Source organism: Peromyscus californicus, unplaced genomic scaffold, assembly GCF_007827085.1.
Source record: "Peromyscus californicus insignis strain IS unplaced genomic scaffold, ASM782708v3 Scaffold_18__1_contigs__length_77618521, whole genome shotgun sequence".
Taxonomy (NCBI): domain Eukaryota; kingdom Metazoa; phylum Chordata; class Mammalia; order Rodentia; family Cricetidae; genus Peromyscus; species Peromyscus californicus.
The window spans coordinates 47,423,246-47,444,983 of NW_026294480.1; the positions used below are offsets into that span (position 1 = coordinate 47,423,246).

Genomic DNA, 21,738 nt, shown 5'->3' on the forward strand with positions numbered 1-21,738 from the left:
CACACACGCACACACGCACACGCGCACGCACACGCACAAGCACACACACACGCACACACACACACACACACACACACACACACACACACACAGCAGGTATGGGATGCTATGCAGAGGACCATCAGTTGGGACAAGATGCATATAGACATGAATCAACAATGTGGCATCTTATGTGTCTCCAACATGGCTAAGTATCAATGGGTCCAGGTTAATAGGAGAAACAGTTGCAGCTTAAACAGAGGTAGCAGCCACAAGAAAAGCTAAAGGTGCCTGTAGTATGGGTACTCATGGTAAGATGCTTACCTGTCCATAACTCCTAGGATGCCATCCCTACATTTCCTGCACAAATATTAGATCTCTCATCCGTGTTCTATGGCAGTACTGGCAACACTCAGGCAAACCATTATAAAAGTAAAGGTTTTTTAATGCAAATTGCAACCATCACATCTAGAAGTTTTCATGTCCACTTTTGAAATTTGCTGGAACAGCACCAAACAAATATCCACAAACTTAGAAAAGCAAATTAATTTTAAAGAGTATCACACTTTATAGAAAAATAGCACTCTATTTTCATATGAAGCTTTAGATGAACAAATCACTGACAACAACTGCAATTTTGGATAAACTTTTCCTGTGACTGAACAGAAAATAATAGGGCTCATAAACAGACATTTAGAACTGTTAAAAAAAAGTCCTGTGACTACCTCTGGCTTCTTTCATAACCTTGATAAGTTACAGAAAATGTCAGAGGGAATATTAAAATGTCATTGCATAGATTAGCATTAAATTCAGTGTAACAGCAATAGAAGTGATCCCTGTGGTAGAATTGCTCCATGTCTTGACTGCTCTGATAAACACATGAACCTACACATGTAATAATATTTTAGGGAACTAAACAAGCAAGTACACCAATGAGGTCATTGTACTGTACTTATGTCCATTTCTGGTATTGTATTTATGTTGGTAACAATTGGTTTGAAGACAGAACTACTGAGGAAGCTGACCGAAGAATGCTTGGGCTCCCTGCGTCTTGGCACCTCCATGTCGCTATAATCATTTCAAAATACAAAAGTACAATTAAAAATTCCAACTCCGACAAGCATGAGACTGTTTTCTATGGTGTTAGGTCTTAATAAAAAAATCATTCTGTGTGAATCATCAACAACAGATGTACCAAATTTTACATTGTAACGTAATGTATTAAAAATCCATCCTAATGTTCTCACAGCCCAGGAAACATTTTTAATAGCTCCAGGAACAATTGTATCAACCAAAAGATCGTCTTTGCAAAATTAAAAAAGATATGAAAATATATTTGTGATCTTGCATTAGCCAAAAGCAATTGATGTCACTATGAATGTTATTGTTGAGGGTGGAGCTCAATATTGTATAAATTGTGCTAACCTAAGAAATAATTTGCAGAAGAGCACTGAAAACTAGTCAGTCAAGGTTAACATGTAATTGTTCATTGTATTTTATATCACTGTGACCCAAATATCATTTTTATAGCTTACAAGGTCTTAAGTTATTCAACTGTTACTATTACCTCATTTTGTTAATAATAAAATGGAGTAAAGGAAAACTCTTCATATTTTATTATCTTTAGCATTTTTTGTTGGGTTTGAATTAGAGATCGATCATTTTAGTTTTATAGTTGGCCCCATAAATAATGTAAGCCTTGATCTAGGGAGGTGGACAAGCTTTGAAAGCATTTGAATTTAAGATGGTCATGGTGGCCCACACTTGCACTCCTAAACAGTATGTCATATTTGTGATATAACAAGACCCCAGTCTCAGAATGACAAAACATACAAACACGATGCTTAAAATTTGTGCAAGAGAAAACATACTTAGCAAGTTTTTTTTTCCTGTAAAATTGAAATTGGAATAAGATTTTGAAATGGAACCAGAAATTTGCAAGTCATAATTAACACAAGCTAACTTTGGGGATTTCTAGAATGTCAACCAAGTTATGACTGTATTTCCAAAACATTCTTGTTTTTTCTTTTATAAAACACAGAAATATTAAAGACCACACACACACACACACACACACATACACACACACACACACACACACACACACACACACACACACACACACACATATATATATATATATAAAGTTGCATTCATAAAACCTGAGATATATATATAGTATTGACAAAAATTCTTGTATTGGGATTCTTATGCTTAGACTCACCTGCTACATTTCACAGTTGCAAATACAGTTACTAGAGAATTATGATTCCCTTGAAACATTAAACAAGACTCAACATTTATTCTTAACAGTGTTATTATGACACTTCTACAATTTTCTCAACTGGAATTCTACTTTTAAAAAACAGTCAACATAAAACTGGCTGGGAGTGTATGAACTGAACATGATGCTATTTCTGTTTTATCTTGATAGATTAGATTTGAACTTCATTGAGTCATTTGCTCAGCATCCAGTAGGAAGTTAGGTATAAGTGTTGTTTCCCAATGCTTCTGTGGCTAAGTTGCACTTATTTTTCCTTTTAGTATCCTACTGGCTCAGTTCATTTTCTTTTCTGTCATGTTTCAGAACGACTCTTGGGGAAAGCAATATTCCTACGCACTCTTCAAGGCTATGAGTCACATGCTGTGCATTGGCTATGGTGCCCAAGCGCCCGTCAGCATGTCCGACCTCTGGATTACCATGCTAAGCATGATTGTCGGGGCCACCTGCTATGCTATGTTTGTTGGCCACGCCACAGCTCTGATTCAGTCTTTGGACTCTTCAAGGAGGCAGTATCAAGAAAAGGTACGTCATATTCTCTCTCATATCTTCAGCCAGCCTCTTCACAAAATTCGAATTGTGTTCAAGCTAACAAACCAACACCCCTACATCAAAACAGTGAGGAGCTGCAGTATTTAAAAGAAATAGAATCTGTTTTGATATTTTCTGATTCCCATCAGGATAATTTTCCAAAAACTTGTTTCATTTGTCTTGAATTATATTTATATGTGTGTGCCTGGCGTACAGCAGCCCTAGCTTTACTCCCCAAAATGGCATATACCAAGCATGGTGCAACTGATCTATCCTTCCATAATTTGAGAGTGGGAGTCAGGATAATTAGGAGTTTGAGGTGTCATGCTTGGCTGTATAATGGGTTTGACGTTAGCTTAGTCTGAAAATTTTAAATATATAAATTTTCATTCCTTAAAATGTAATTATATCTCTAAGATCTATAAAGAAGATGTACAAGGTGTTTCCATGGTTCAGGTTCTGTATTCCAAGAGTTGAATTTCAATTACTGGAATAATACTATAATGTAGATCCCTGACTAATTCACACTATAAGAAATGAAAGCCTGCAGTAAGGGCCAGACAACCGTTGCTCTTCTGTCTGTCTGTGTTCTGTGTTTTTCTTTATGTTGTAATAGTAATTTACATAGTAGGCCACACCCTTAGCTAACTAAACATAGGCTGCCCTTATCTCTACAAAACTTATCACACTCCTCAGGGTGTTTGCTTTTTGTTTTCTCAAACAGTTTATCTGCCCTGGCTGTCCTGGAACTTTTTGTAGACCAGACTGGCCTAGAACTCAGAGATCAGCCTACCTCTGCCTCCCTGCCTCCTGAGTGCCGGGTTTAAAGCCTTGCACCACTCATGCCTGGAAACACTCTCCAGTTTTTAAACTCATGTTCACAGCTGCTACCTTACATTCCTGTGCTCGGTGTGTTCATGGAACTGACTGCCATGTTAAACTTCTCTTTAAGGAGTAGAAAGGAACAAAACTAAGTTAAGCTATGATTTCATTATTTCTTATATATCTTATTATTTTAAACAATTTTTAAAGTTAAATATATTTTGATCATATTCCCCCCAAGTCCTTCCATATCTGCTCCCCCTCCCTACCCACAGACCCAACTTTAAGTTCTTTCTCTAAAAACAAACAAAAAACCAATACCATAACAAAACCCTCCAAAACCAAGGAAAAACTGTGGAGTCCATAATATGCTGGTCAACAACTCCTGAACCTGAAACCTGCCCTGGAGTGGTTGGTATACCCAATGTCACTCCGTTAAGAAGAACTTATTTTCTCTTTCCCAACAGATATAAATGACATTTCTTCTGTTTTTTAGCATTTGCTCTAGTGGCTAAGTTTTAATTTGTTCATTCATTCATTCATTCATTCATTCATTCATCTTTTTAAAATATGACAAATTTAAAAAATAGTAAGATAAAACAAAGACTCTCACATTGAACTTGGACAAAACAAACCAACGGAAGGAAAAGTGCCCGAGAGAAGGCACAAGAATTGAAGATTCACTCATTCACACGTTCAGGAATCCCACAAATTCACTTACCTGGAAGCCACAGTATAAGCACAGAGGGCTTGGTGTAGACCCGTGCAGGCCCTGTGCATGCTGGTTCTTTTTTTAGACCAGTAGTATCTGATTTTACCCTAGGTCCTCGGGCTGTCTACTCTCAGATTCTTGGTCACCCAGGCAGGGTCAGGTCCATCTCATGTAATGGGCCCAAGGTAAATTGAGATATTATTTGGTGACTCACACACGCTTTGTGCCACCATTGCCCTAGCATACTTTGCAGGTAGTACGCCACTGTAGATAAAGAGTTGCTGTCTAGCTTGGTGTTTACATTGCCCTTTTGAAAGTGTATAGAGCACCTTCCTGTACCAAAGTCCCTGGAACTAGGTCTTTGCACCTTGACACAGAACATTTCTGAAAGTGATGATTAAGTGCTTCTAGAATAAGGGTGACTGGTACTAGGTTAGATTCAATTGTTCCAAAACAGATGAATGCCACTCTAGCTGTTGCTTTATACACAGAGAGTCTTTCTTGCTATATGTACAGTCTTTGACACTGTAATCCTGTAATGGGAGAAAGGGAACAAAGATATTTGATTTTGTTCAAATATCACTACACTATCACCAACTAACATAATCAGCAAGTCGATGCTTTTTTTGATGAAATCATGAAAGGCAAACTGTCAAAATTGTCTTGAGATTTATTTTTAAGAAAAAAATAAATAAATAAATTGTAAAGAACAGAACAGTAAAGGAGAAAAGACTATACAAAGCTGTTTGACTGAAAATCTTGTATTAATTGGAATTCAAACCCAATTGTCAGCCCTGAAACATATACTCAAGTAACATTATTCAGACTGAGCAGGTTATATTTAGGAATATATATGTATATACATACATTCATATAACAACAGTTAATGAAAAAGAGTGGCCAAGAATTTGAAATAGAGCAAGGAAGGGTATATGAGAGAGTGTGGCGAGAAGAAAGGGAAGGGAGACATGATGTAATTATCTTATAATCTCAGAATAAAAGAAATAAGAAAAAAAGCATAAAGTAAAATAAAATAATTATGATTGTGCACGTGCTTTTGATAATATGCCCATAGAGGGGAATTCAGGTGAAAAAATAGTTCAGGGTCAGCTTTTAAAATCTTAAGTCTCCTTTAACCAGATCTCTTTTCCAAGCAGCAAACCCTTCTTTACTCTTGAAAATAATCATAGATTTCCCCCTGCTACATCCTTCACTCTGCCTACTCCCTTGTTTTAGACACTGCTGAGGTTTACCTAGGTTTTACTGGTATTTGAAAGCTCTAGGGCTCCTTCCAGATCATGCCAACCTTTAATCACATGAATGTTATATACACCCTCTGTATCCAAGAAAATCCATACACTGTGATAGGAAGACCCTTTTCCCTGATGTGTGTCCTTAGGCCCTAAACGTGGAAACGTCAACATTGTGAGCCAGAGGCTGCCAAACTTCTCATGCCAGGCAGTGAGAGAGCTGGTTATTTAGAGCTCTTCCCCCTTACACTGATATACAAATTGTTATGGAGAAATCATGATTGAACTTTTCCAAGTGTCATCACTTGAATATACGTAAAACACCTTCCAAAAATTGAATTATGTTGTTGTACATGTATGTAAATGTATTGTTTCATCACAGTTTTGATTATTTATATTTAATTGTATATTTATTTTATGTATTGTGAAGTCTCACTCTGCTGCCCAGACTCAACATGGAATTTCTGGGACTAAGAGTTCTTCTAGTCTCAGCCTCCCTAATGCCTAGGATTACAGGCTTGTACTACCATACACAGGTATTTACTTATGTAACCTCCCTTTCCCTGAAGACAGATAACTTTTTAGAAAATAAGTTTTTGAATCTTTTTTTTTCTGAAATTCTAAGATTGATCACTTACTCCTGGAATTAAATGATGTATTATCAATGTGACTGCCATGAGGGTTGAAGCAATTTCTTAGTTGCTGAGTTGATAGGCAGTATGTTCTTCTTTGAGGCCTGATGGAGCTCCCTGCCTCAGAAAGAACCAAAAAGTTTCCAGAACATTAATTTTAAATCATCAATTACATAACAAAACAACTATAGAACTAGAGAAATGATAAAATAAGTAGGATCCTTTTGTAGTACTACCCATGATCCCTTTAAATCATGCTGTTATTTAGTTAAAACAGAGAAGGACATGTTACAGCTCTTCTTTATAACAACAAAATGAGTAAGTTGATCTGCTGCTGTGGTAGTATTTTAGCTAGGGTTTCTATTGCTGTGAAGGGACACCATGACCATGGCAACTCTTATAAAGGAAAACATGATATTGGGACTGGCTACAGTTCAGAGGCTAAGTCCATTATCATCATGGTGGGAAATATGGTGGCTCACAGACAGACATGGTGCTGGAGATAGAGCTGAGAGTCCTATGTCTGGATTGGCAGGCAGCAAGAAGAGAGAGTGATAGTGGGCCTGGCTTGAGCATCTGAAACCTCAAAGCCCGCCTCCAGTGACACACTTCCTCCAATAAGGCCACCCCTACTCCAAGGCCACACCTCCTGATAGTGCCACTCTCCATGGGCCTATGGGGACCATTTTTTAATCCAAACCACTCAGAACTATTGCTTCAAAGGTATGATGCTCTTGGCCTTAGAAAAATAAAGGTCAGTCAGTACTTATATGAACTATGGTTGACTCGCAAAATTTTGGTTAGGATCCTTATTATGGGGCAGAGATATGGCTGTGATTCATTGCTTTCAAGAAAAAACCTTTCACTTGGTTTCTTTCATAACTGGTAGATATTTTCTTCCTCAATTTACAAATGAAAGTGTTAGGAACAAGAGTCCCTGTGGTTCCTTAATTAACCTGGAAAATTTCCATGAAGTTAAACTGTCTACTTTACCTCTTGAGAATTGAATTTAATATATTCTAGTATGTTAAATTGCTTGTACTCCAAGTATTCTCCAACCAGGAACATCCTAAGGCTGTGACTCTAAGTAAGACACTTGTACAGGAAAACTGCAGTGTGCTAACCTTGTGCTAGTATTTTTTTTCCTGATTATTTCCTTTATTTTCTTGAGATTATATCTTTTCCCCCTTCCCTTTTTTTCTCCAAACCTTCCCATACATACCTCATTGCTCTCCTGCAAATTCATGACCTCGTTTTTCACAATTTTTGATATTTATTCATAAATACATAAGTTCAGCATGCTCAGCCCACATAAGCACACTAGTGGTTACTTAATACCGAATAGTCACCCTTAAAAACATACTTACACTGGGTGGTGGCACACACCTTTAATCCCAGCACTTGGGAGGCAGAGTCAGGAGAGAGACCCTGTCTCAAAAAGACTAAAAAAAAAATACATATAAGTAACATGATATAGAAGGGGATTGGTTTAAGGTTATTGACTGGTACAAATTGGGCTTCTGGGAAAATAACTACATGAATGATACTTTGCATTCTCACTTGAATAAAAATATTTTTGTGTTGTTATACATACTGAAGTAAGTAAAGATTTGAATCAGCTAACCTAACCAAAGTGAAAAAAATTCAGTCAATTGCAAATTATTTGTACTAGCTATTTTAAAATGTTCTATTTTTATGTGCAAAGTTTATAAAATATATATATAGTTCTCCTTTTTCCTCAATGATAATTTCTGCTCTAGTACTCAGTGTTCCATATTAAAATTCCCCACAAGTATAATGTTTTTATCTATAGTTGCAGAAATATACCAAGTGGTAGAGATTTATCCTCATTAAGCCTTCTTTAGTATGTTGCAGTTTCTGTTTTGAAGCACATGGCAGCTTCTCACACTAGTGCTAAGGCAGAGTATCTTTTTGTATTCGATTGATACATCTATGAATTTCTTCTAGAAGTGTTTGAAGTTTGTTTTACTATATTCTACAAATTCCTTATACATCATAAACTATAAAGCCACTTTAAAGAAGTTTTACACAGTAGAAGCTGATGTCCAGGGGTGCAATCATTTGACAGGAGCCCTCAGTGGAGAAGGTATACCCACTCTTCTGACCTGTGACTTCAGTTTGTCTAGTCAGATTTCTGGGGCCCATTGGAAAGTGGCCTAAAGAATGGTAGGATCTATAGCTGGAGGCCTAGAATGTAGTGTGATCTCTGACCAATAGAATAGAGGTCAGCAGGCCACAAAGTACATGTGACATCTCCCCTCTTGATGGGTAATGGTCTGGGGAAGGAAGAGTCTGAATAATCACTCTGGGAAATTTGGGTGACATCTGCCCCTACAGATAGCAAAAAGGTCACGAGGTTGTTAACAAAATCCACTCTCAGCTTTCTGGATGGAATGCAGGTATTTGATTTTTATCTCCTCCCTTGAGGAGACACCCCTGTGGTTAACATTCCTGATTCTCTTAGTGCTTCTGGGTGAGTACAAGGACCTCTGCGCCCCCAACAACTGCGCAAACTCAAGGAAGATGGCAGTCTTAACAGGTGTAACTATTAAATAATGAAAACATTATACAAACCCTTCTAGGATGTGGGTGGGGGGAGAAAAACCTATGCCGGGCAAATGCTAACTTTGTCCAAGGAAAAGACCCAACCCAAGTGACTTAAAGGGATTTGTGACTTCACAAACAGCCTTTGCGACTCAGAAGCCCTGTCAGTGTGTGGCTCTGCTCCCGAGGCCATCTGTGAACACAATCTCTAAGCTGGTCCTCTAGCTGAGATGCTTTCCAAATTTTTGCTGTGTTTTATATTCATTTAGTGAGTTGGTGAAAACAAGCATTCTTGGGCCCCACTCCCAGAGTTTCCGCTTCATTAAGCTTGGCATCTGACTTACAGACTTGCATTTTCCACGAGATCCTAGATACTACTAACCTGATTTATCTGAATATCTGAAACTGTGCCATGGTCATGTCTCTCTTCCAGACCGTGACAATGGAAAGAGAACAGGACACATTCATTTCTGTTCAATATCCACTAATGAGAACTTAGTCATGTTGCTACTGAAAGAGCAAGAGAAGCTGACAGCTCTGTGACCCGCCAACAGTTCTTTCCATAGGGAACAGATAGAGAAAAGATAAAAGTGAGAAACTAGCATTCTCTGGCAGAGATAGAACATCAAAGAAAAGGAGGTAGGAAAATGCTTGCATTTTCCCTGGAAATCCCTGCACTGTGAATGGGCACTGTGTGGAAAACAGTATTCCTTATGAGATCTCAAGCCACTGGGATTTCATTTAGTACAGAGTGGAGAAGCATTGAGATTTCATATGCCCCTACTCTATAAGAAAATTTAAGACACCAAATGTGAAATCCACAGTGAGTACAGGGCAGAACTGAACACAGAATACATTGTCCAGGTACTTCCTATGAACAGCTTTTCATCTATCAGGGTATGTAAGGTATCAATAAATTATTGTAGGAATGAATTTTCTTTAACATAGGCATCATTGCTATTAAAAGTGTTATATGCATCACAGGTTCTAATTACTTTATTTCCCCTGACTCTTCAATTATGATCTAACCATTTATTCTAAAGACCTAACACACGTTTTTTGCTTTCATATTTGGTGACAATTTGTGTAAAACTAAATTATAGTCTCTGGGTCATAAATACTATCATAATTAACTTTTGTCAGTCAGAATTTTTCTCTCTTAAGAACATGTGAAATACAGAAAATACTCTTTATTTTTTTTTTTGGTTTTTCGAGACAGGGTTTCTCTGTGTAGCTTTGCGCCTTTCCTGGAACTCACTTGGTAGTCCAGGCTGGCCTCGAACTCACAGAGATCCGCCTGGCTCTGCCTCCCGAGTGCTGGGATTAAAGGCGTGCGCCACCACCGCCCAGCTGAAAATACTCTTTTTAAAACTGACTATATTGCTAGTCAAAAGTTTTAAAGAGCAAATAATATAGCAGTAGATAAATAATGCATCCATAAACCACACTGACATAAAATGCTTTCATTTTTATTTAAATACACCAGTATATTACTTAAATGTTGCATTTTTCAGATAATTACATAAAATATCTCAAATTCATTGTTTAAGCTTTGCCAAATAGCATACTTTCAAAGATTATTCTAAGTTAATACTACAGTTAATGAAAGAAATATTTGAAAGTTAATTAAGCAACTCTGTATAACGCTCTATTAAAATCCTTAGCATTGTCATACTTAATAAAAATAACATTCAGCTTCAGTGTTATAGTTTTGATGGTGATATTTAGAGAGGATCCAAGAAGTCAATGAATCATTTAAATGTTCAGATTGCTAGTGTTATTGAATTCCTACTCCAAGCCTACCTCTGAAGACAGAAGCAAAACTGTTCAAAGTTGGTAAATAGAGCTGGGCAGCAGTGGTGCATGCCTTTAATCTCAGCACTCAGGAGGCAGAGCCAGGCAGCTATCTGTGAGTTCGAGGCCAGCCTGGTCTACAGAGTGAGATCCAGGACAGGCACCAAAACTACACAGAGAAACCCTGTCTCGAAAAACCAAAAAAGAAAAAAAAAAAAGTTGGTAAATAGAAAACAGTGAGGAGATGGTGGGGGTGGGGTGGGGTAGAAAATGAAAGCTCCATGCCAAAGACAAATTTAAATGTGGTAAATAGAAAACTTTACCATCAAAAGTCACCATTATTGTGCCAAAATGCCTGGTAGGATCATGTTGCATAGTGTTGAAGATCGCAGTCCTCATCTGTTGTCCCTCTAAATTCTGATCGACTTATAAAATGATTTACTACAGCGAGAATCCCTCTGTTGGGGGGGACAAGCATATAGTAGAGACAAGCTAGTCCTAGCGACAGAGAGTAAGAGCATGTGGATCACAGAATGGCTGTACCCTTCAAAGGATGTGACCATTGCTAATCGGTCCCAAGGAATTCAAGCAGAATATGATTATTGTGCTGCTTTCTTTTCTGGTTTATCCAAAGGTTTTATGGTTTAATATCATTACCACTTAATTCCCGCAGATACTTTTCACACAATGTTTTAATGTTCTCAACAAGCAGAGGAATGTCAGTGACAGTGGAAATGCACTTTTAGAATGTGGAGCATTGGGATATAGTTCACTGGCACAGCACTTTCCCAGCTTGCCCTGGCTTCCGTTCTAAGTACTAGGGAAAAAGAATGTGGTAAGCATTATTAAAACATCAGAAAAATTAATGTAGATTTGAGAGAAATTGACAGTAGGGTTTGATTATATTGACATATGTTAAGTTAGCATGTGTGTGAGTTACATGTGTATGTGCACACCTATGTGCAGCTGCACTTACACCTATATGCATGAATGAAGTCCTATATTGTAACATGAATCTTAAGAGGTCTTATAATAAAAAAACCCAGAGCCAGATATTTGGGGTGAAAGCTGAAAGATCAGAGAAGCAGAACAGCCAGCCACTAGCTTACCTCTACGAAATCCTCAGCCTCAAGAGAGCAAGTTCCTGTTTCTTCACGCCATATATACCTTTCTGTGTCCTGCCATATTACTTCCTGAGATTAAAGGCATGTGTCACCACTGTCTGGTTCTGTTTCTATCATGTAGCCCAGTGTGGCCTTGAACTCACAGAGATCCAGATGGGTCTGTGACTCCCAAGTGATAGGGTTTGAAAGGTGTGTGCCACCACTGCCTGACCTCTATGTCTAATTTAGTGGCTGGCTCTGTCCTCTGATCCCCAGGTAAGCTTTATTGCAATACACAATATATCAAAAAACTGTATGCCTCTCTACCTTATTTTTTTTTTGAGAACTAGGTCCCACGTTGATCTTTTCTGTGGCTTCTGTGTTAGGAGGACAGACATGCATTGCAGTGCCCAGCTTTAGGTATGGGTGCTTGGAATTTGAACTCAGATCGAGTGCTCAGCCATTTCTCTAACTCTAGTTAATTTGTTTTAGAAGGAAGGATGAAAGGTTAAACCCCTGATTCCCTGGCAGTTTTCCTTGTTGGAACTACTTATTCCTAGTGAGGATGATCCAATATTCTTGCCTTATACAAATATGTTAGAGAGAAACATATATTTAACAAAACCAATATACAAATGCATTTTTTCTTCCACTTTATAAGTAATCCAGATGACTTGGTTCTAAACTTCAAGAAATTGATGAAATATGTATGTAATTACCATAAAATCATTTGTATTAGCATTCTGAATAATCTTGCATAAAACAGCATATCATCATATCTTAAATATAAAATCATTTAATTTTCAGCCTTTTTTACATACTATCTCAAAATTTTGGGAAAAAAGTGTATGCAGCTCAATAGAAAAGCAGCATCCTTCCATTTGAAATGCTAAGCTACCTATCTGATAATTAGTGCTGCACAGATCACATTAACACAAATGTGGTTTTAGCTTAAAAGATTTCAAATTAAGTTTTTTTCTCTCTCAATTCTGAAAAGAAGGACAATGTTTCTGTTTAGATATTCTCATTTTTGTTTTCTCAAGTCACAATTTAGAGATAAAATACCTGAGATCAAGAGATATCAAATTGTATTCCACACCAACTTGAGTGGCAATGATGTTAAATACAGTCTTATTCCAAGCCAGTGTGCTTGAAAAAATGACCCACTTTCATCTCCAGAAGTCTTTTGTGAATCAAATGAGTTTTGTTATCATCTCAAAAAATAGGACCTAACAACCTAACTGGCAAGGTGGAATTATTATTCCAACATTTTCCATCTGTGCAGACAGTTTTGATATTCAAAAGGCCAAATATTTGATGAGTAAGATAATCAGATTCTTCCATAGTTAATCACTATATTAGGCAAGCTGAGGTATTAGATGAGCGATAATATTAGAAGTTGAGTGTGGCTAAAATTAGCAAAATTTACCTTGAAAACTTCGGCTTTGCCAGTGTTACATACAAATTTATGGGTTATTTTGACTTGAATAGCATAGCACAGGCTTACCATTGCCTTCCTTTGGCTGCATTTGCTATAATAGAGGCATTGTTGAGGTATCTATTGTATTATAGCCATCCAGCAGACCTTCACATGTAATTTTCATTTTCTTGAACAGAAAACATTTGCATTTACACGTTTTCAAAGTATCTGATACTTCATAGAACTTTAAACTAAGAATTTTCCCAGCAAAATCCTAAATGAGTTAATTTACAAATTTAAAAGGTAGAGAGGTTGGAGGATAAGTAGACTATAAAATTTTCTAAGCCACAAACCATTTTCTATTTTAGAAAATAGTTATAATAATAAATTCCACGTAGTTTCTGCAGCAAGTTCTTAGGGATTTCTCAGAAGTGTAAACTCTCCTCTGTCACTAACTGAAGAGAGTGGAAATACTACTTGGATTTATCAAAGAAAAGAAGGATCATGTATATATTGCTATTAAAATATTGGTGAAAAATATTCAGTACTCTTACATTATCTGGAAATGACCCACATGGTTTTAAGTGGATAAACAGGGATGGCATTCTTAGTGCGTTATGGAATTAAAATCTAATTGGAGATTTTTAAATTATATATTCATGTTATAAAATTAAAATATTGAATTATTTGAGGGCATTTTTGTAAAATTATAATTGCTTCAAAAGAGAAGTGGTGATGGGAAGGCATACCAAAGTTATCAGAAAATGGTCAGAGCAACAATTGCCAGAAGATTTCAATGTAAATGGCAAATTAGTTGCATTTTTAGAAATATTATTAGCATACTTGTTCTCTTGACTCTGTTGTTACAGTTGAAAATGGACACTTTTTGTCACTGGGATAATGGCATTGGTCTCTGCTTAAGTTTCTCCATAAAAGTATGGAAACAAGTCGGGCAGTCTCTGCAAACTGTTTTATTCATGTCCATCAATAGGATGAATTATTTTTACCTGATAGTAGAACCTTGCTTGGTTTATCTTATACATTCCTATTAGTTTTGAGAACTTCTAGAATTTTTCTGGAAAATGCTGTTATTTTCAAATGCATTGGATTTTACAGGACATATGATTTATTTAAAAAAAACTTATAGGAAACTGCTTTCAATTCAGGAAATACTAATCTTATTATTATTGAGATCCTTACATGATTTAATAGTAAGAAATCAAATAAGGAATGTAGCTTTGTTCCCTGGGATAGCACTAGGTGACTTTATAATGGCTTTCCAATAGAGGAAAACACTATGATTCAGGATGAGTAAAGACAGCTGTTAATAGTGACTATGTTCACAGTACATTCATATGCTCTGCTGTTCTTCTGGAAAAGGAAGTAACATTTTAATTGTGTTCTTATTTTAAATCGAGTAAGAAAACTAATCTTAGTTTATACAAGCATTAGGCTATCTCACTCTCTTAATTCCCAGGAAACTTGAATATAAACATATGCATAAAAGATTTGCTTATATTGTATTACCACTGTGTTAGTAAGCTTCCCATCACTGCAATAAATTCCCTGAGATCTTTATCATATACATATAAAAAGTTATTTGGTTCATGACTATTCTTGTTCTATAAGTTAGTTCTGAGTCATGATCACTCATATCCTTTGACTTTTAGGCCAGGGGAGAGATAGCAAAATCTCTGTCAAATGTGTAGTATAAAATGAAGGGCAACAATCAGTGACCTTCTGGCCAGGAAGCAAAGAAGAGAGCCCAATGTCCCACTCCACACTTCTGGAGTAAGTCTAAACATGGCTACAAATCTCTTGCCAGACCCCACCTCTTCAAGGTATCCCACCCCCTAATACCTCCCTTTGGTGGGAGCAAATCTTTAATCATGGTATTTGTGAAGGCATTCAATACCCATATTATAATAGCCACAATATATTTTGTATATATATTTGTACAGAATACAGAAGACTTTATGAGACATTTGTGACTATCAAGAAATGCATCATTACATTGAATTAATTTTGGTTATAAAAGTTTATTCATATTTATACTAGCTTGCAAAACTTGAATCAGGCCAGTGTCTTTGATTTCTTTATTGTGATTTCAACTAATCAAAATACAAGACAAAACAAACCTTAGCATAAGGTTCACTTTAAGAAAGCAAGAGAGTGCTCCTTCTGTATATGATTACTGACCTCAGAAAGTAAAATTGTGCCAAGTAATTTTTCATATGAGAAGGATGATGCCATTTAAAAAAAGGAGGAAAACCATGGAGGTTTTTGGCATGGATGGATTCATAGTTTGATGCATGGGGAACTATCTCTTACTCCATATTGGGAGAAGTGTCTTTAATCTCCCAGTAAGGGCTGGAGAATGTGTTCTGATGTTGCCTGGGTCAAAATCCAGCTTCAATCTTAAATGGAATACACTGCTGTTCCAGAGTGAGAAGCTTTCTCTTTCTGGCCATAGTGTCTCTTTATCCAGAAGTGTCAAAAATTATTGTCCTGGTTTACAAATTATTATAGTTAAGAGAAATATAAATACCTAACACAAGTGCTGGGAAATACCAAAGGATAATTAACCATACCAAATAGTAGGGTGGCACTGATGAAAACAGAAAAGAGTGCCCATTAAGAATTCAGAGAACTGGCTTTATCTCTGACATTTACTAACTAGATTTAAAACCTGCGAAAATGAATTCTCCACCCTGGGCTTCTTCTGCTCATCTGTGAAATGAGAGGATTGGAAACAATTATCTCCATGGTGCCCTCCAGCTCTCAATGTCTCTTTTATACTAAATATATGTTAATCTCGCTGACATGATCCAAAAGACACTTAAAGTGTCTTCTGGGTCATCTTTATGCACATAATTCATTAATGTGTAATACTGGCTAGGGACAAAGTACAAAGAGACCACTTTTCTTAGAATAACCTGACCGTTTTTATTCTATATGAATGACCTTAATTACTTATGCCAAGGATTATTTCTTAAACAAATATCATCTTTCTATACCACCCTCATGGGTGATTTTATTTCCACCAATTTTGTATTTTAGAGCTGCAAATTAGTTGGCTGGCCACTGTGTACACTTAATGACACCCAATCACACAGCCACCTGATATTTTTGATCACAAAGTCAGAAATAATTAAACTAAAATTCCCCTGAGTCCTGGGAATCGGTGTCAACGTGTAGTTACAAGAAGTGTTTGCATATTTTTGCCTTTTCAAACAGGTAACATTTTAATTGGCTTTCCGAAGAATCAACCACCGTGCTTGCTGGAAGTTTATTTTTGCAAGCACTCTAATTACTAAGGCTGCAAAGAATGGGTTGCAGGTGATTCTGTGCAAGTCAGGTCCCAGAGTGACTGGAAAGTTACAGGAAAACTAAAGACGAGAACATAAAGAGATCAGGCACAAAGGAGCTGAAGAAATGCCTGCAGCCCAAGGCAAGAGAAAGAAGTGGAGAAATCAGGACACTCTATATTTCAGGAGCACAGGGGACAAGAAATCAACTGAAAACATTAGGAAAAGCATTTCAACATTGGGGATAATCCAGACACACCTACTAGAGTTTGTATAAAGAATGTTGCTTCCAATGATTGTGATGAACCCTCCATGACAACTTGAATTATGCTCAACATGCCCCATTTACTGTACCATGAGGGCAGAGGCAGACAAGGAGGTCTTAACTGACAGAAATGCCTGCAGGATTGCAGGCCCCTCTGACTGTGACATCCAAGGAACACAAAGTAATACTTTCATGTCCTTTTTACTTAAAAAGTATGATGTATTTATGAGCACTTTTATCTCTGATCTGTTGAGCTTAGCACATTTCATATGCATCCTTGTTTGTGCCTTTGCAGTAAATTCTTTTGAATTAAAATGCCCATAACCCAGGAAACTGAAATTCATTTAGCACTAGAATATACCAGATCGTATTTTGCTCTTCAATGCTATCTAGGTACCTTATCATACCATTTTATGAGATGGAGGAACAGAAGATGAAGAGAGTCAAGTTACTACTTTAAGGCATGAAATAGGAAAAAGGGATAGATGTGAAATTTGAATTCACATCTCTTTCTCCAAAGGGCAAATTTCCCACCATATACTGCCTCTCCTCTTCAACATCTTAAGGGGAGCCATGGATAATGGGGTTATTCTCACCCCCTAGATACACATTGGTTCCTCAAATTTTGCCAATAGAAAAAGGTTCCCAGTTCATTTAAATGGCCAATTTGTTCTTATTACTAATGATTAACAGAATGACAGAGTTTCAAGTATGTTGGAAAGAAGACCACAAATTACATTACAGGCAAATGAGAAAGTGCATATCTCTCCTGAGATCTTACCCTTTGAAGGGCATCTTACATCTCTCTCCTTCTATTACTGCCTTTCACTATTTTCTTCAATCCACCATTGTTCACTTTCACTTTCACAATTTTGTGATAAATACAACTTCACAAAACACAAATACACTTTGAAATTTTTTAACCTTCTATTAATCTGAAATGTAGTCCTTGCCCTCTACATACCCCACCGTATCTTCCAGCCACAGTCTTTTCTCCCGGGGAACTACTAGGTTAGACACGTAATTTAATTTTATTTTCTGGTCCAAGGTAGGATTTGATATTTTCTTTAAGTCCTTGTCTGTCCCATTTTTCTTATATGCCAGACTTCTGAATGCATTACTCTTATTCTCAAGCTGAGCAGAATATTGAAATCATCTAGAAGTCTTTAAGAAATAATAATGTCAGTAGCAGCTGGCTTTCATTACCTACATCACCATTATGCAACAGTTAATACACAGAAATATGAACAATGTTTGAGAGTCTGGAGACACAGTGAAATTGCTTTTGCCTTAAGCACTGTACTTACTCCAGGCATTTCTCAGGATCTTTGTGAAGGCACAAATAAAACCATGTGTTTTGTGACTCTTGAAGTTGTCAGAAGACCAAGTGCTTTCTGGAAGCTTTAAGTTATTATATAAACATTGTCATTACTATTATCATTGCCCAACACCGCATTAAATTTGATAGATTTGCAAAATTCTCATAATGCACAACTCTGCCTAAACAAAGTATTACCTGACATCTGTATAAAGTATCTTCTTCCTTTGATTTTCAACTTGAGAGTTGCTTCTTTTCTGTATTATTATCTCAATGGATGTAAGACAACAAAACATATGTATCTATAGAAAGTCAATAAAAATAAATAGCAATAGAAATTCGGATCATTAAATGACCTCTCTTGCTGCACTCAGCATTTTTTCCTTCCTCTTTCAGATCATATGTGCATAACATAGTTTTTATCTCTAATACTTTTGTGCATTTTCCTTAACCAAAAGTCCCAATCCACAAGCCACAGGGAATTTGTGTAGCCTCTGCTGTTGCTAAAAAATTCCAGAGACTTAGGAAATTTTATGGTTTCCAGTTTTGTGTTTTATGGGATTCCCATGAGTGCAAACATGTGTGTCTCTATGTCTGTATGTGTTTCGAGTACCTTTTCTTTTGCTTTTCTTATTCTGTTTGTTTGTTTTGTCCTATTACACTTTGCTTGATTTTGTTTTATTTTATTATTACTTTTTACATGCTTATTTGTTTTATAAGGACAGAGAGAAGGGTGTAGATTTGGATGGGAAGGGAGGTCATATATGGATTTTGGAGGAATTGGGAAAAGAGATACTGTAACTAAAATATATTGTATATAAAAAAAATCCATTCTCACTAAAAGAAAAATTTTTTACAAAAAGTCCATAGAAATGAATGAGAAAAGCAAAGAATTCAAATTGGTACAGAATGTCAGCGGCACCAGGAAGATATGTGTGTGTGTGTGTGTGTGTGTGTGTGTGTGTGTATTTTATAGATAGTATCATGCTTGATCACATTTTAGGAGTCTTTCCATTTTTGAGGCAGTGTGAGGCTAGATGAACCACAGCTGTTAAAATAAGACAACACACACTACTATCTCTTGTTAACTAATAAAATAAAAAAGAATGAAAAGAAGACACATTTGTAATTATAGTAAACACTAAACTGCTCAAGAGAAGTAATTTTAAAAAACCCTGAGCATCAAGAAGTATCTATATAGATTCTACTGTTTACCAATCTTTGCTGTATTTATATTTATTTATAACATACTCGATATTTCTTACTATTAATTTTATTTTAAAAGTTTACAAGAGCCATAAAAGAGTGTACAGTGAATATCTGAATGCAGAGCCAGCTTCTGCAAAGGAGAGGGCAATGTCTACCTGGGAAGAAATCACTCTTGGAAAGAACACCAGACTTTTACCTTGTAATATTTTCTGTTGTAATTTTTCTACTTTTATGGGGATTTACCAACAAGGCCAGCCCAATATCTTCAGGCCTGAAAGAATCAATCACTGTTAGAAAGCCCGTGTGTCACTTCATACTTACACTAAAAGAAAATAAAAACAGAGGTAAAATGAAAACATATGACTAAACTGTGAGCGGGCTACTTTACAACCATACTTTTTTATACTTGGGTTTTTACTTTGATTTTTTTTCCTATTTACTATATTGGACGTCAAAATCAGAAGACCACTCATGTCTTTACTATGTAACTTAATCTGTAATGACTATGCTGTTTAACTCCTTCTATTTCTATTTGTTTGTTTGTTTGTTTTAAAGCCCAGTCACAGTTTCCCCTCCCCTCTTCTCCTCCCAGCCCCTCCCCCCACCTCCCCTCTGTTCCCATCCCCCAATCCACTCCTCCTCCATTTCTGTTAGCTAAAGGGCAGGTCTCCCACAGATACCAACAAAACATGACATAACAAGCTGCAGTAAGACTAAACACCTCACAATGCATTAATGCTGGGCAAGGTGACACAGTGTGAGGAGTAGGGTACCTAAGGCTAGTGAAAGAGTCAGCAGCAACCCGAGTTCCCACTGTTAGGAATCTCACAAGAGGACCAAGCTACACAACTGTAACACATATGCAGAGTACCTAGGTCAGTCTCATGCAGGCTCCCTGGTTGTCGGTTCAGTCTTTGTGAGCGCCTATGAGCCCAAGTTAGTGGATTCTGTGGGTTTTCTTGTGGTGTCCTTGACCCCCCTGGCTCCTACAATCATTTCCTCCTCCTGTAGGGTTCCCCAAGCTCTGCCTAATGTTTGACTGTGGTCTCCATCAGTTTCCATCAGTTGCTGGATGAATTCTGTCTAATGACAATTGGGCTAGACACCAATCAATGAGTGTAGCAGAGTATCATTAGACAACCTTTGATACTTTTTTCCTCTGGTCATGTTTTCTTCTAGGTCTCTGAATAGTCGTCTAGCCTGTGGGTCCTGGTGCTCCAGACAGTGTCAGGGGTGGGCGTATTCTCCTGGCATGGGTTTTAGACTAGACCAGTCATTGGTTGGCCACTCCCTCAAACTCTAGGCTACCCTCACCCAAGCATGTACCATTGATAGGACAGATTGTAGGTCTAAGATTATGTGGCTGGGCTGTTTTCCCATTCCCCCCACTTGAAGACTTCCCTGGTCACAGAAGACGGCCAGTTCAGGCTATGTATCTGCTAATGCTTTAAGAGTCTTAGCTGGGATCATCCTTATATATTCCTGGCAGATTGCTTTGCATCAGATTTTTACCTGACCGCAAAATGTCCCTCCTTTCCAGTAGTCTCTTTCAGTCCTCTTCCCTCGGTCCCCACAACCTGATTTCTAATATTCCCACCTCTGTCCACCTGAAGTCTACTCACCGTTTAGCTTCTAAATAACCAGAAATTCATTTATCATAGAAGTTAAAAGCTCCTCAGTAGGAATGATTGAAGGTATAACTTGTAGAACCTGCCTTGCTCCCAAACCATTAGAAATAATACTTGGTAAACTGGTTTGCACAAAAACCTAGTGTTTTATACATAAGAATGTACTCCTTTCTTTGTAACGTCAGAAATAAATCAGACACTGTGAACTGTATAAACAAATACCATATTAAAAATATTCCTGATAATAAACAAGATAAATTGTTTATAAATTAAAGATTTCTTGAAGAAGAAACCAATGAAGTTTACTAAATTAAATATGTGAAACTTAGTTATGTAAATCACATTTTATTAAATTTATAATAATGTATTATTATTATTATTAGCATCTGACATGAATGTTTGTACACAAATTCAAATATTGTAAATTATATTTTAATGATTAATTTGATTCAGCTAATTAGGTCATGTAAACAGAGTGTATTATATATGTATGGGTTGTCAAAAAACATTTATTATAACAAATTTTAAAACTCTTAAAAGAAACTTTCATATTTTAAAATATATTCATAGTATAATAAGCAGTGATAACCAATAATAATAAAATACTAACCCAAATGTCAGTCTACATGATAGAATGTCCCTGTCTCTGATCATCACTAATACCATCATTTTAACTGAGACATGGCAGACATTCTTCATTTTCATTTCTCAGATGATGAATAAAAGTGTTGGTTCTCATTCAGTGACTATCTGGGAACTTAATATATGCAGACATCAGAGAAGATTCAATGGTAAACATGTCAGGCCATGACTTTCTGACTTTCACAAAATTTCAGGTGCTCTGAGTATAACTAAGACACAAAGTCAGCACTGTTCTTAAGTGTGGAGCAAACATGTATATGCTGTAGAGGATCCAAGATA

General features: G+C 36.7%; 1 protein-coding gene across 1 annotated transcript in view; it reads left to right on the plus strand.

Annotated features, from left to right (window-relative positions):
- Hcn1 (hyperpolarization activated cyclic nucleotide gated potassium channel 1) overlaps positions 1 to 21,738 on the plus strand; it is a 397,328-nt gene that overhangs the window by 281,924 nt on the left and 93,666 nt on the right. The window contains exon 4 of the mRNA XM_052743322.1: positions 2,567 to 2,785. Within this exon, the coding sequence (XP_052599282.1) occupies positions 2,567 to 2,785 (219 nt within the window). The remainder of the gene's footprint in view (positions 1 to 2,566; positions 2,786 to 21,738) is intronic.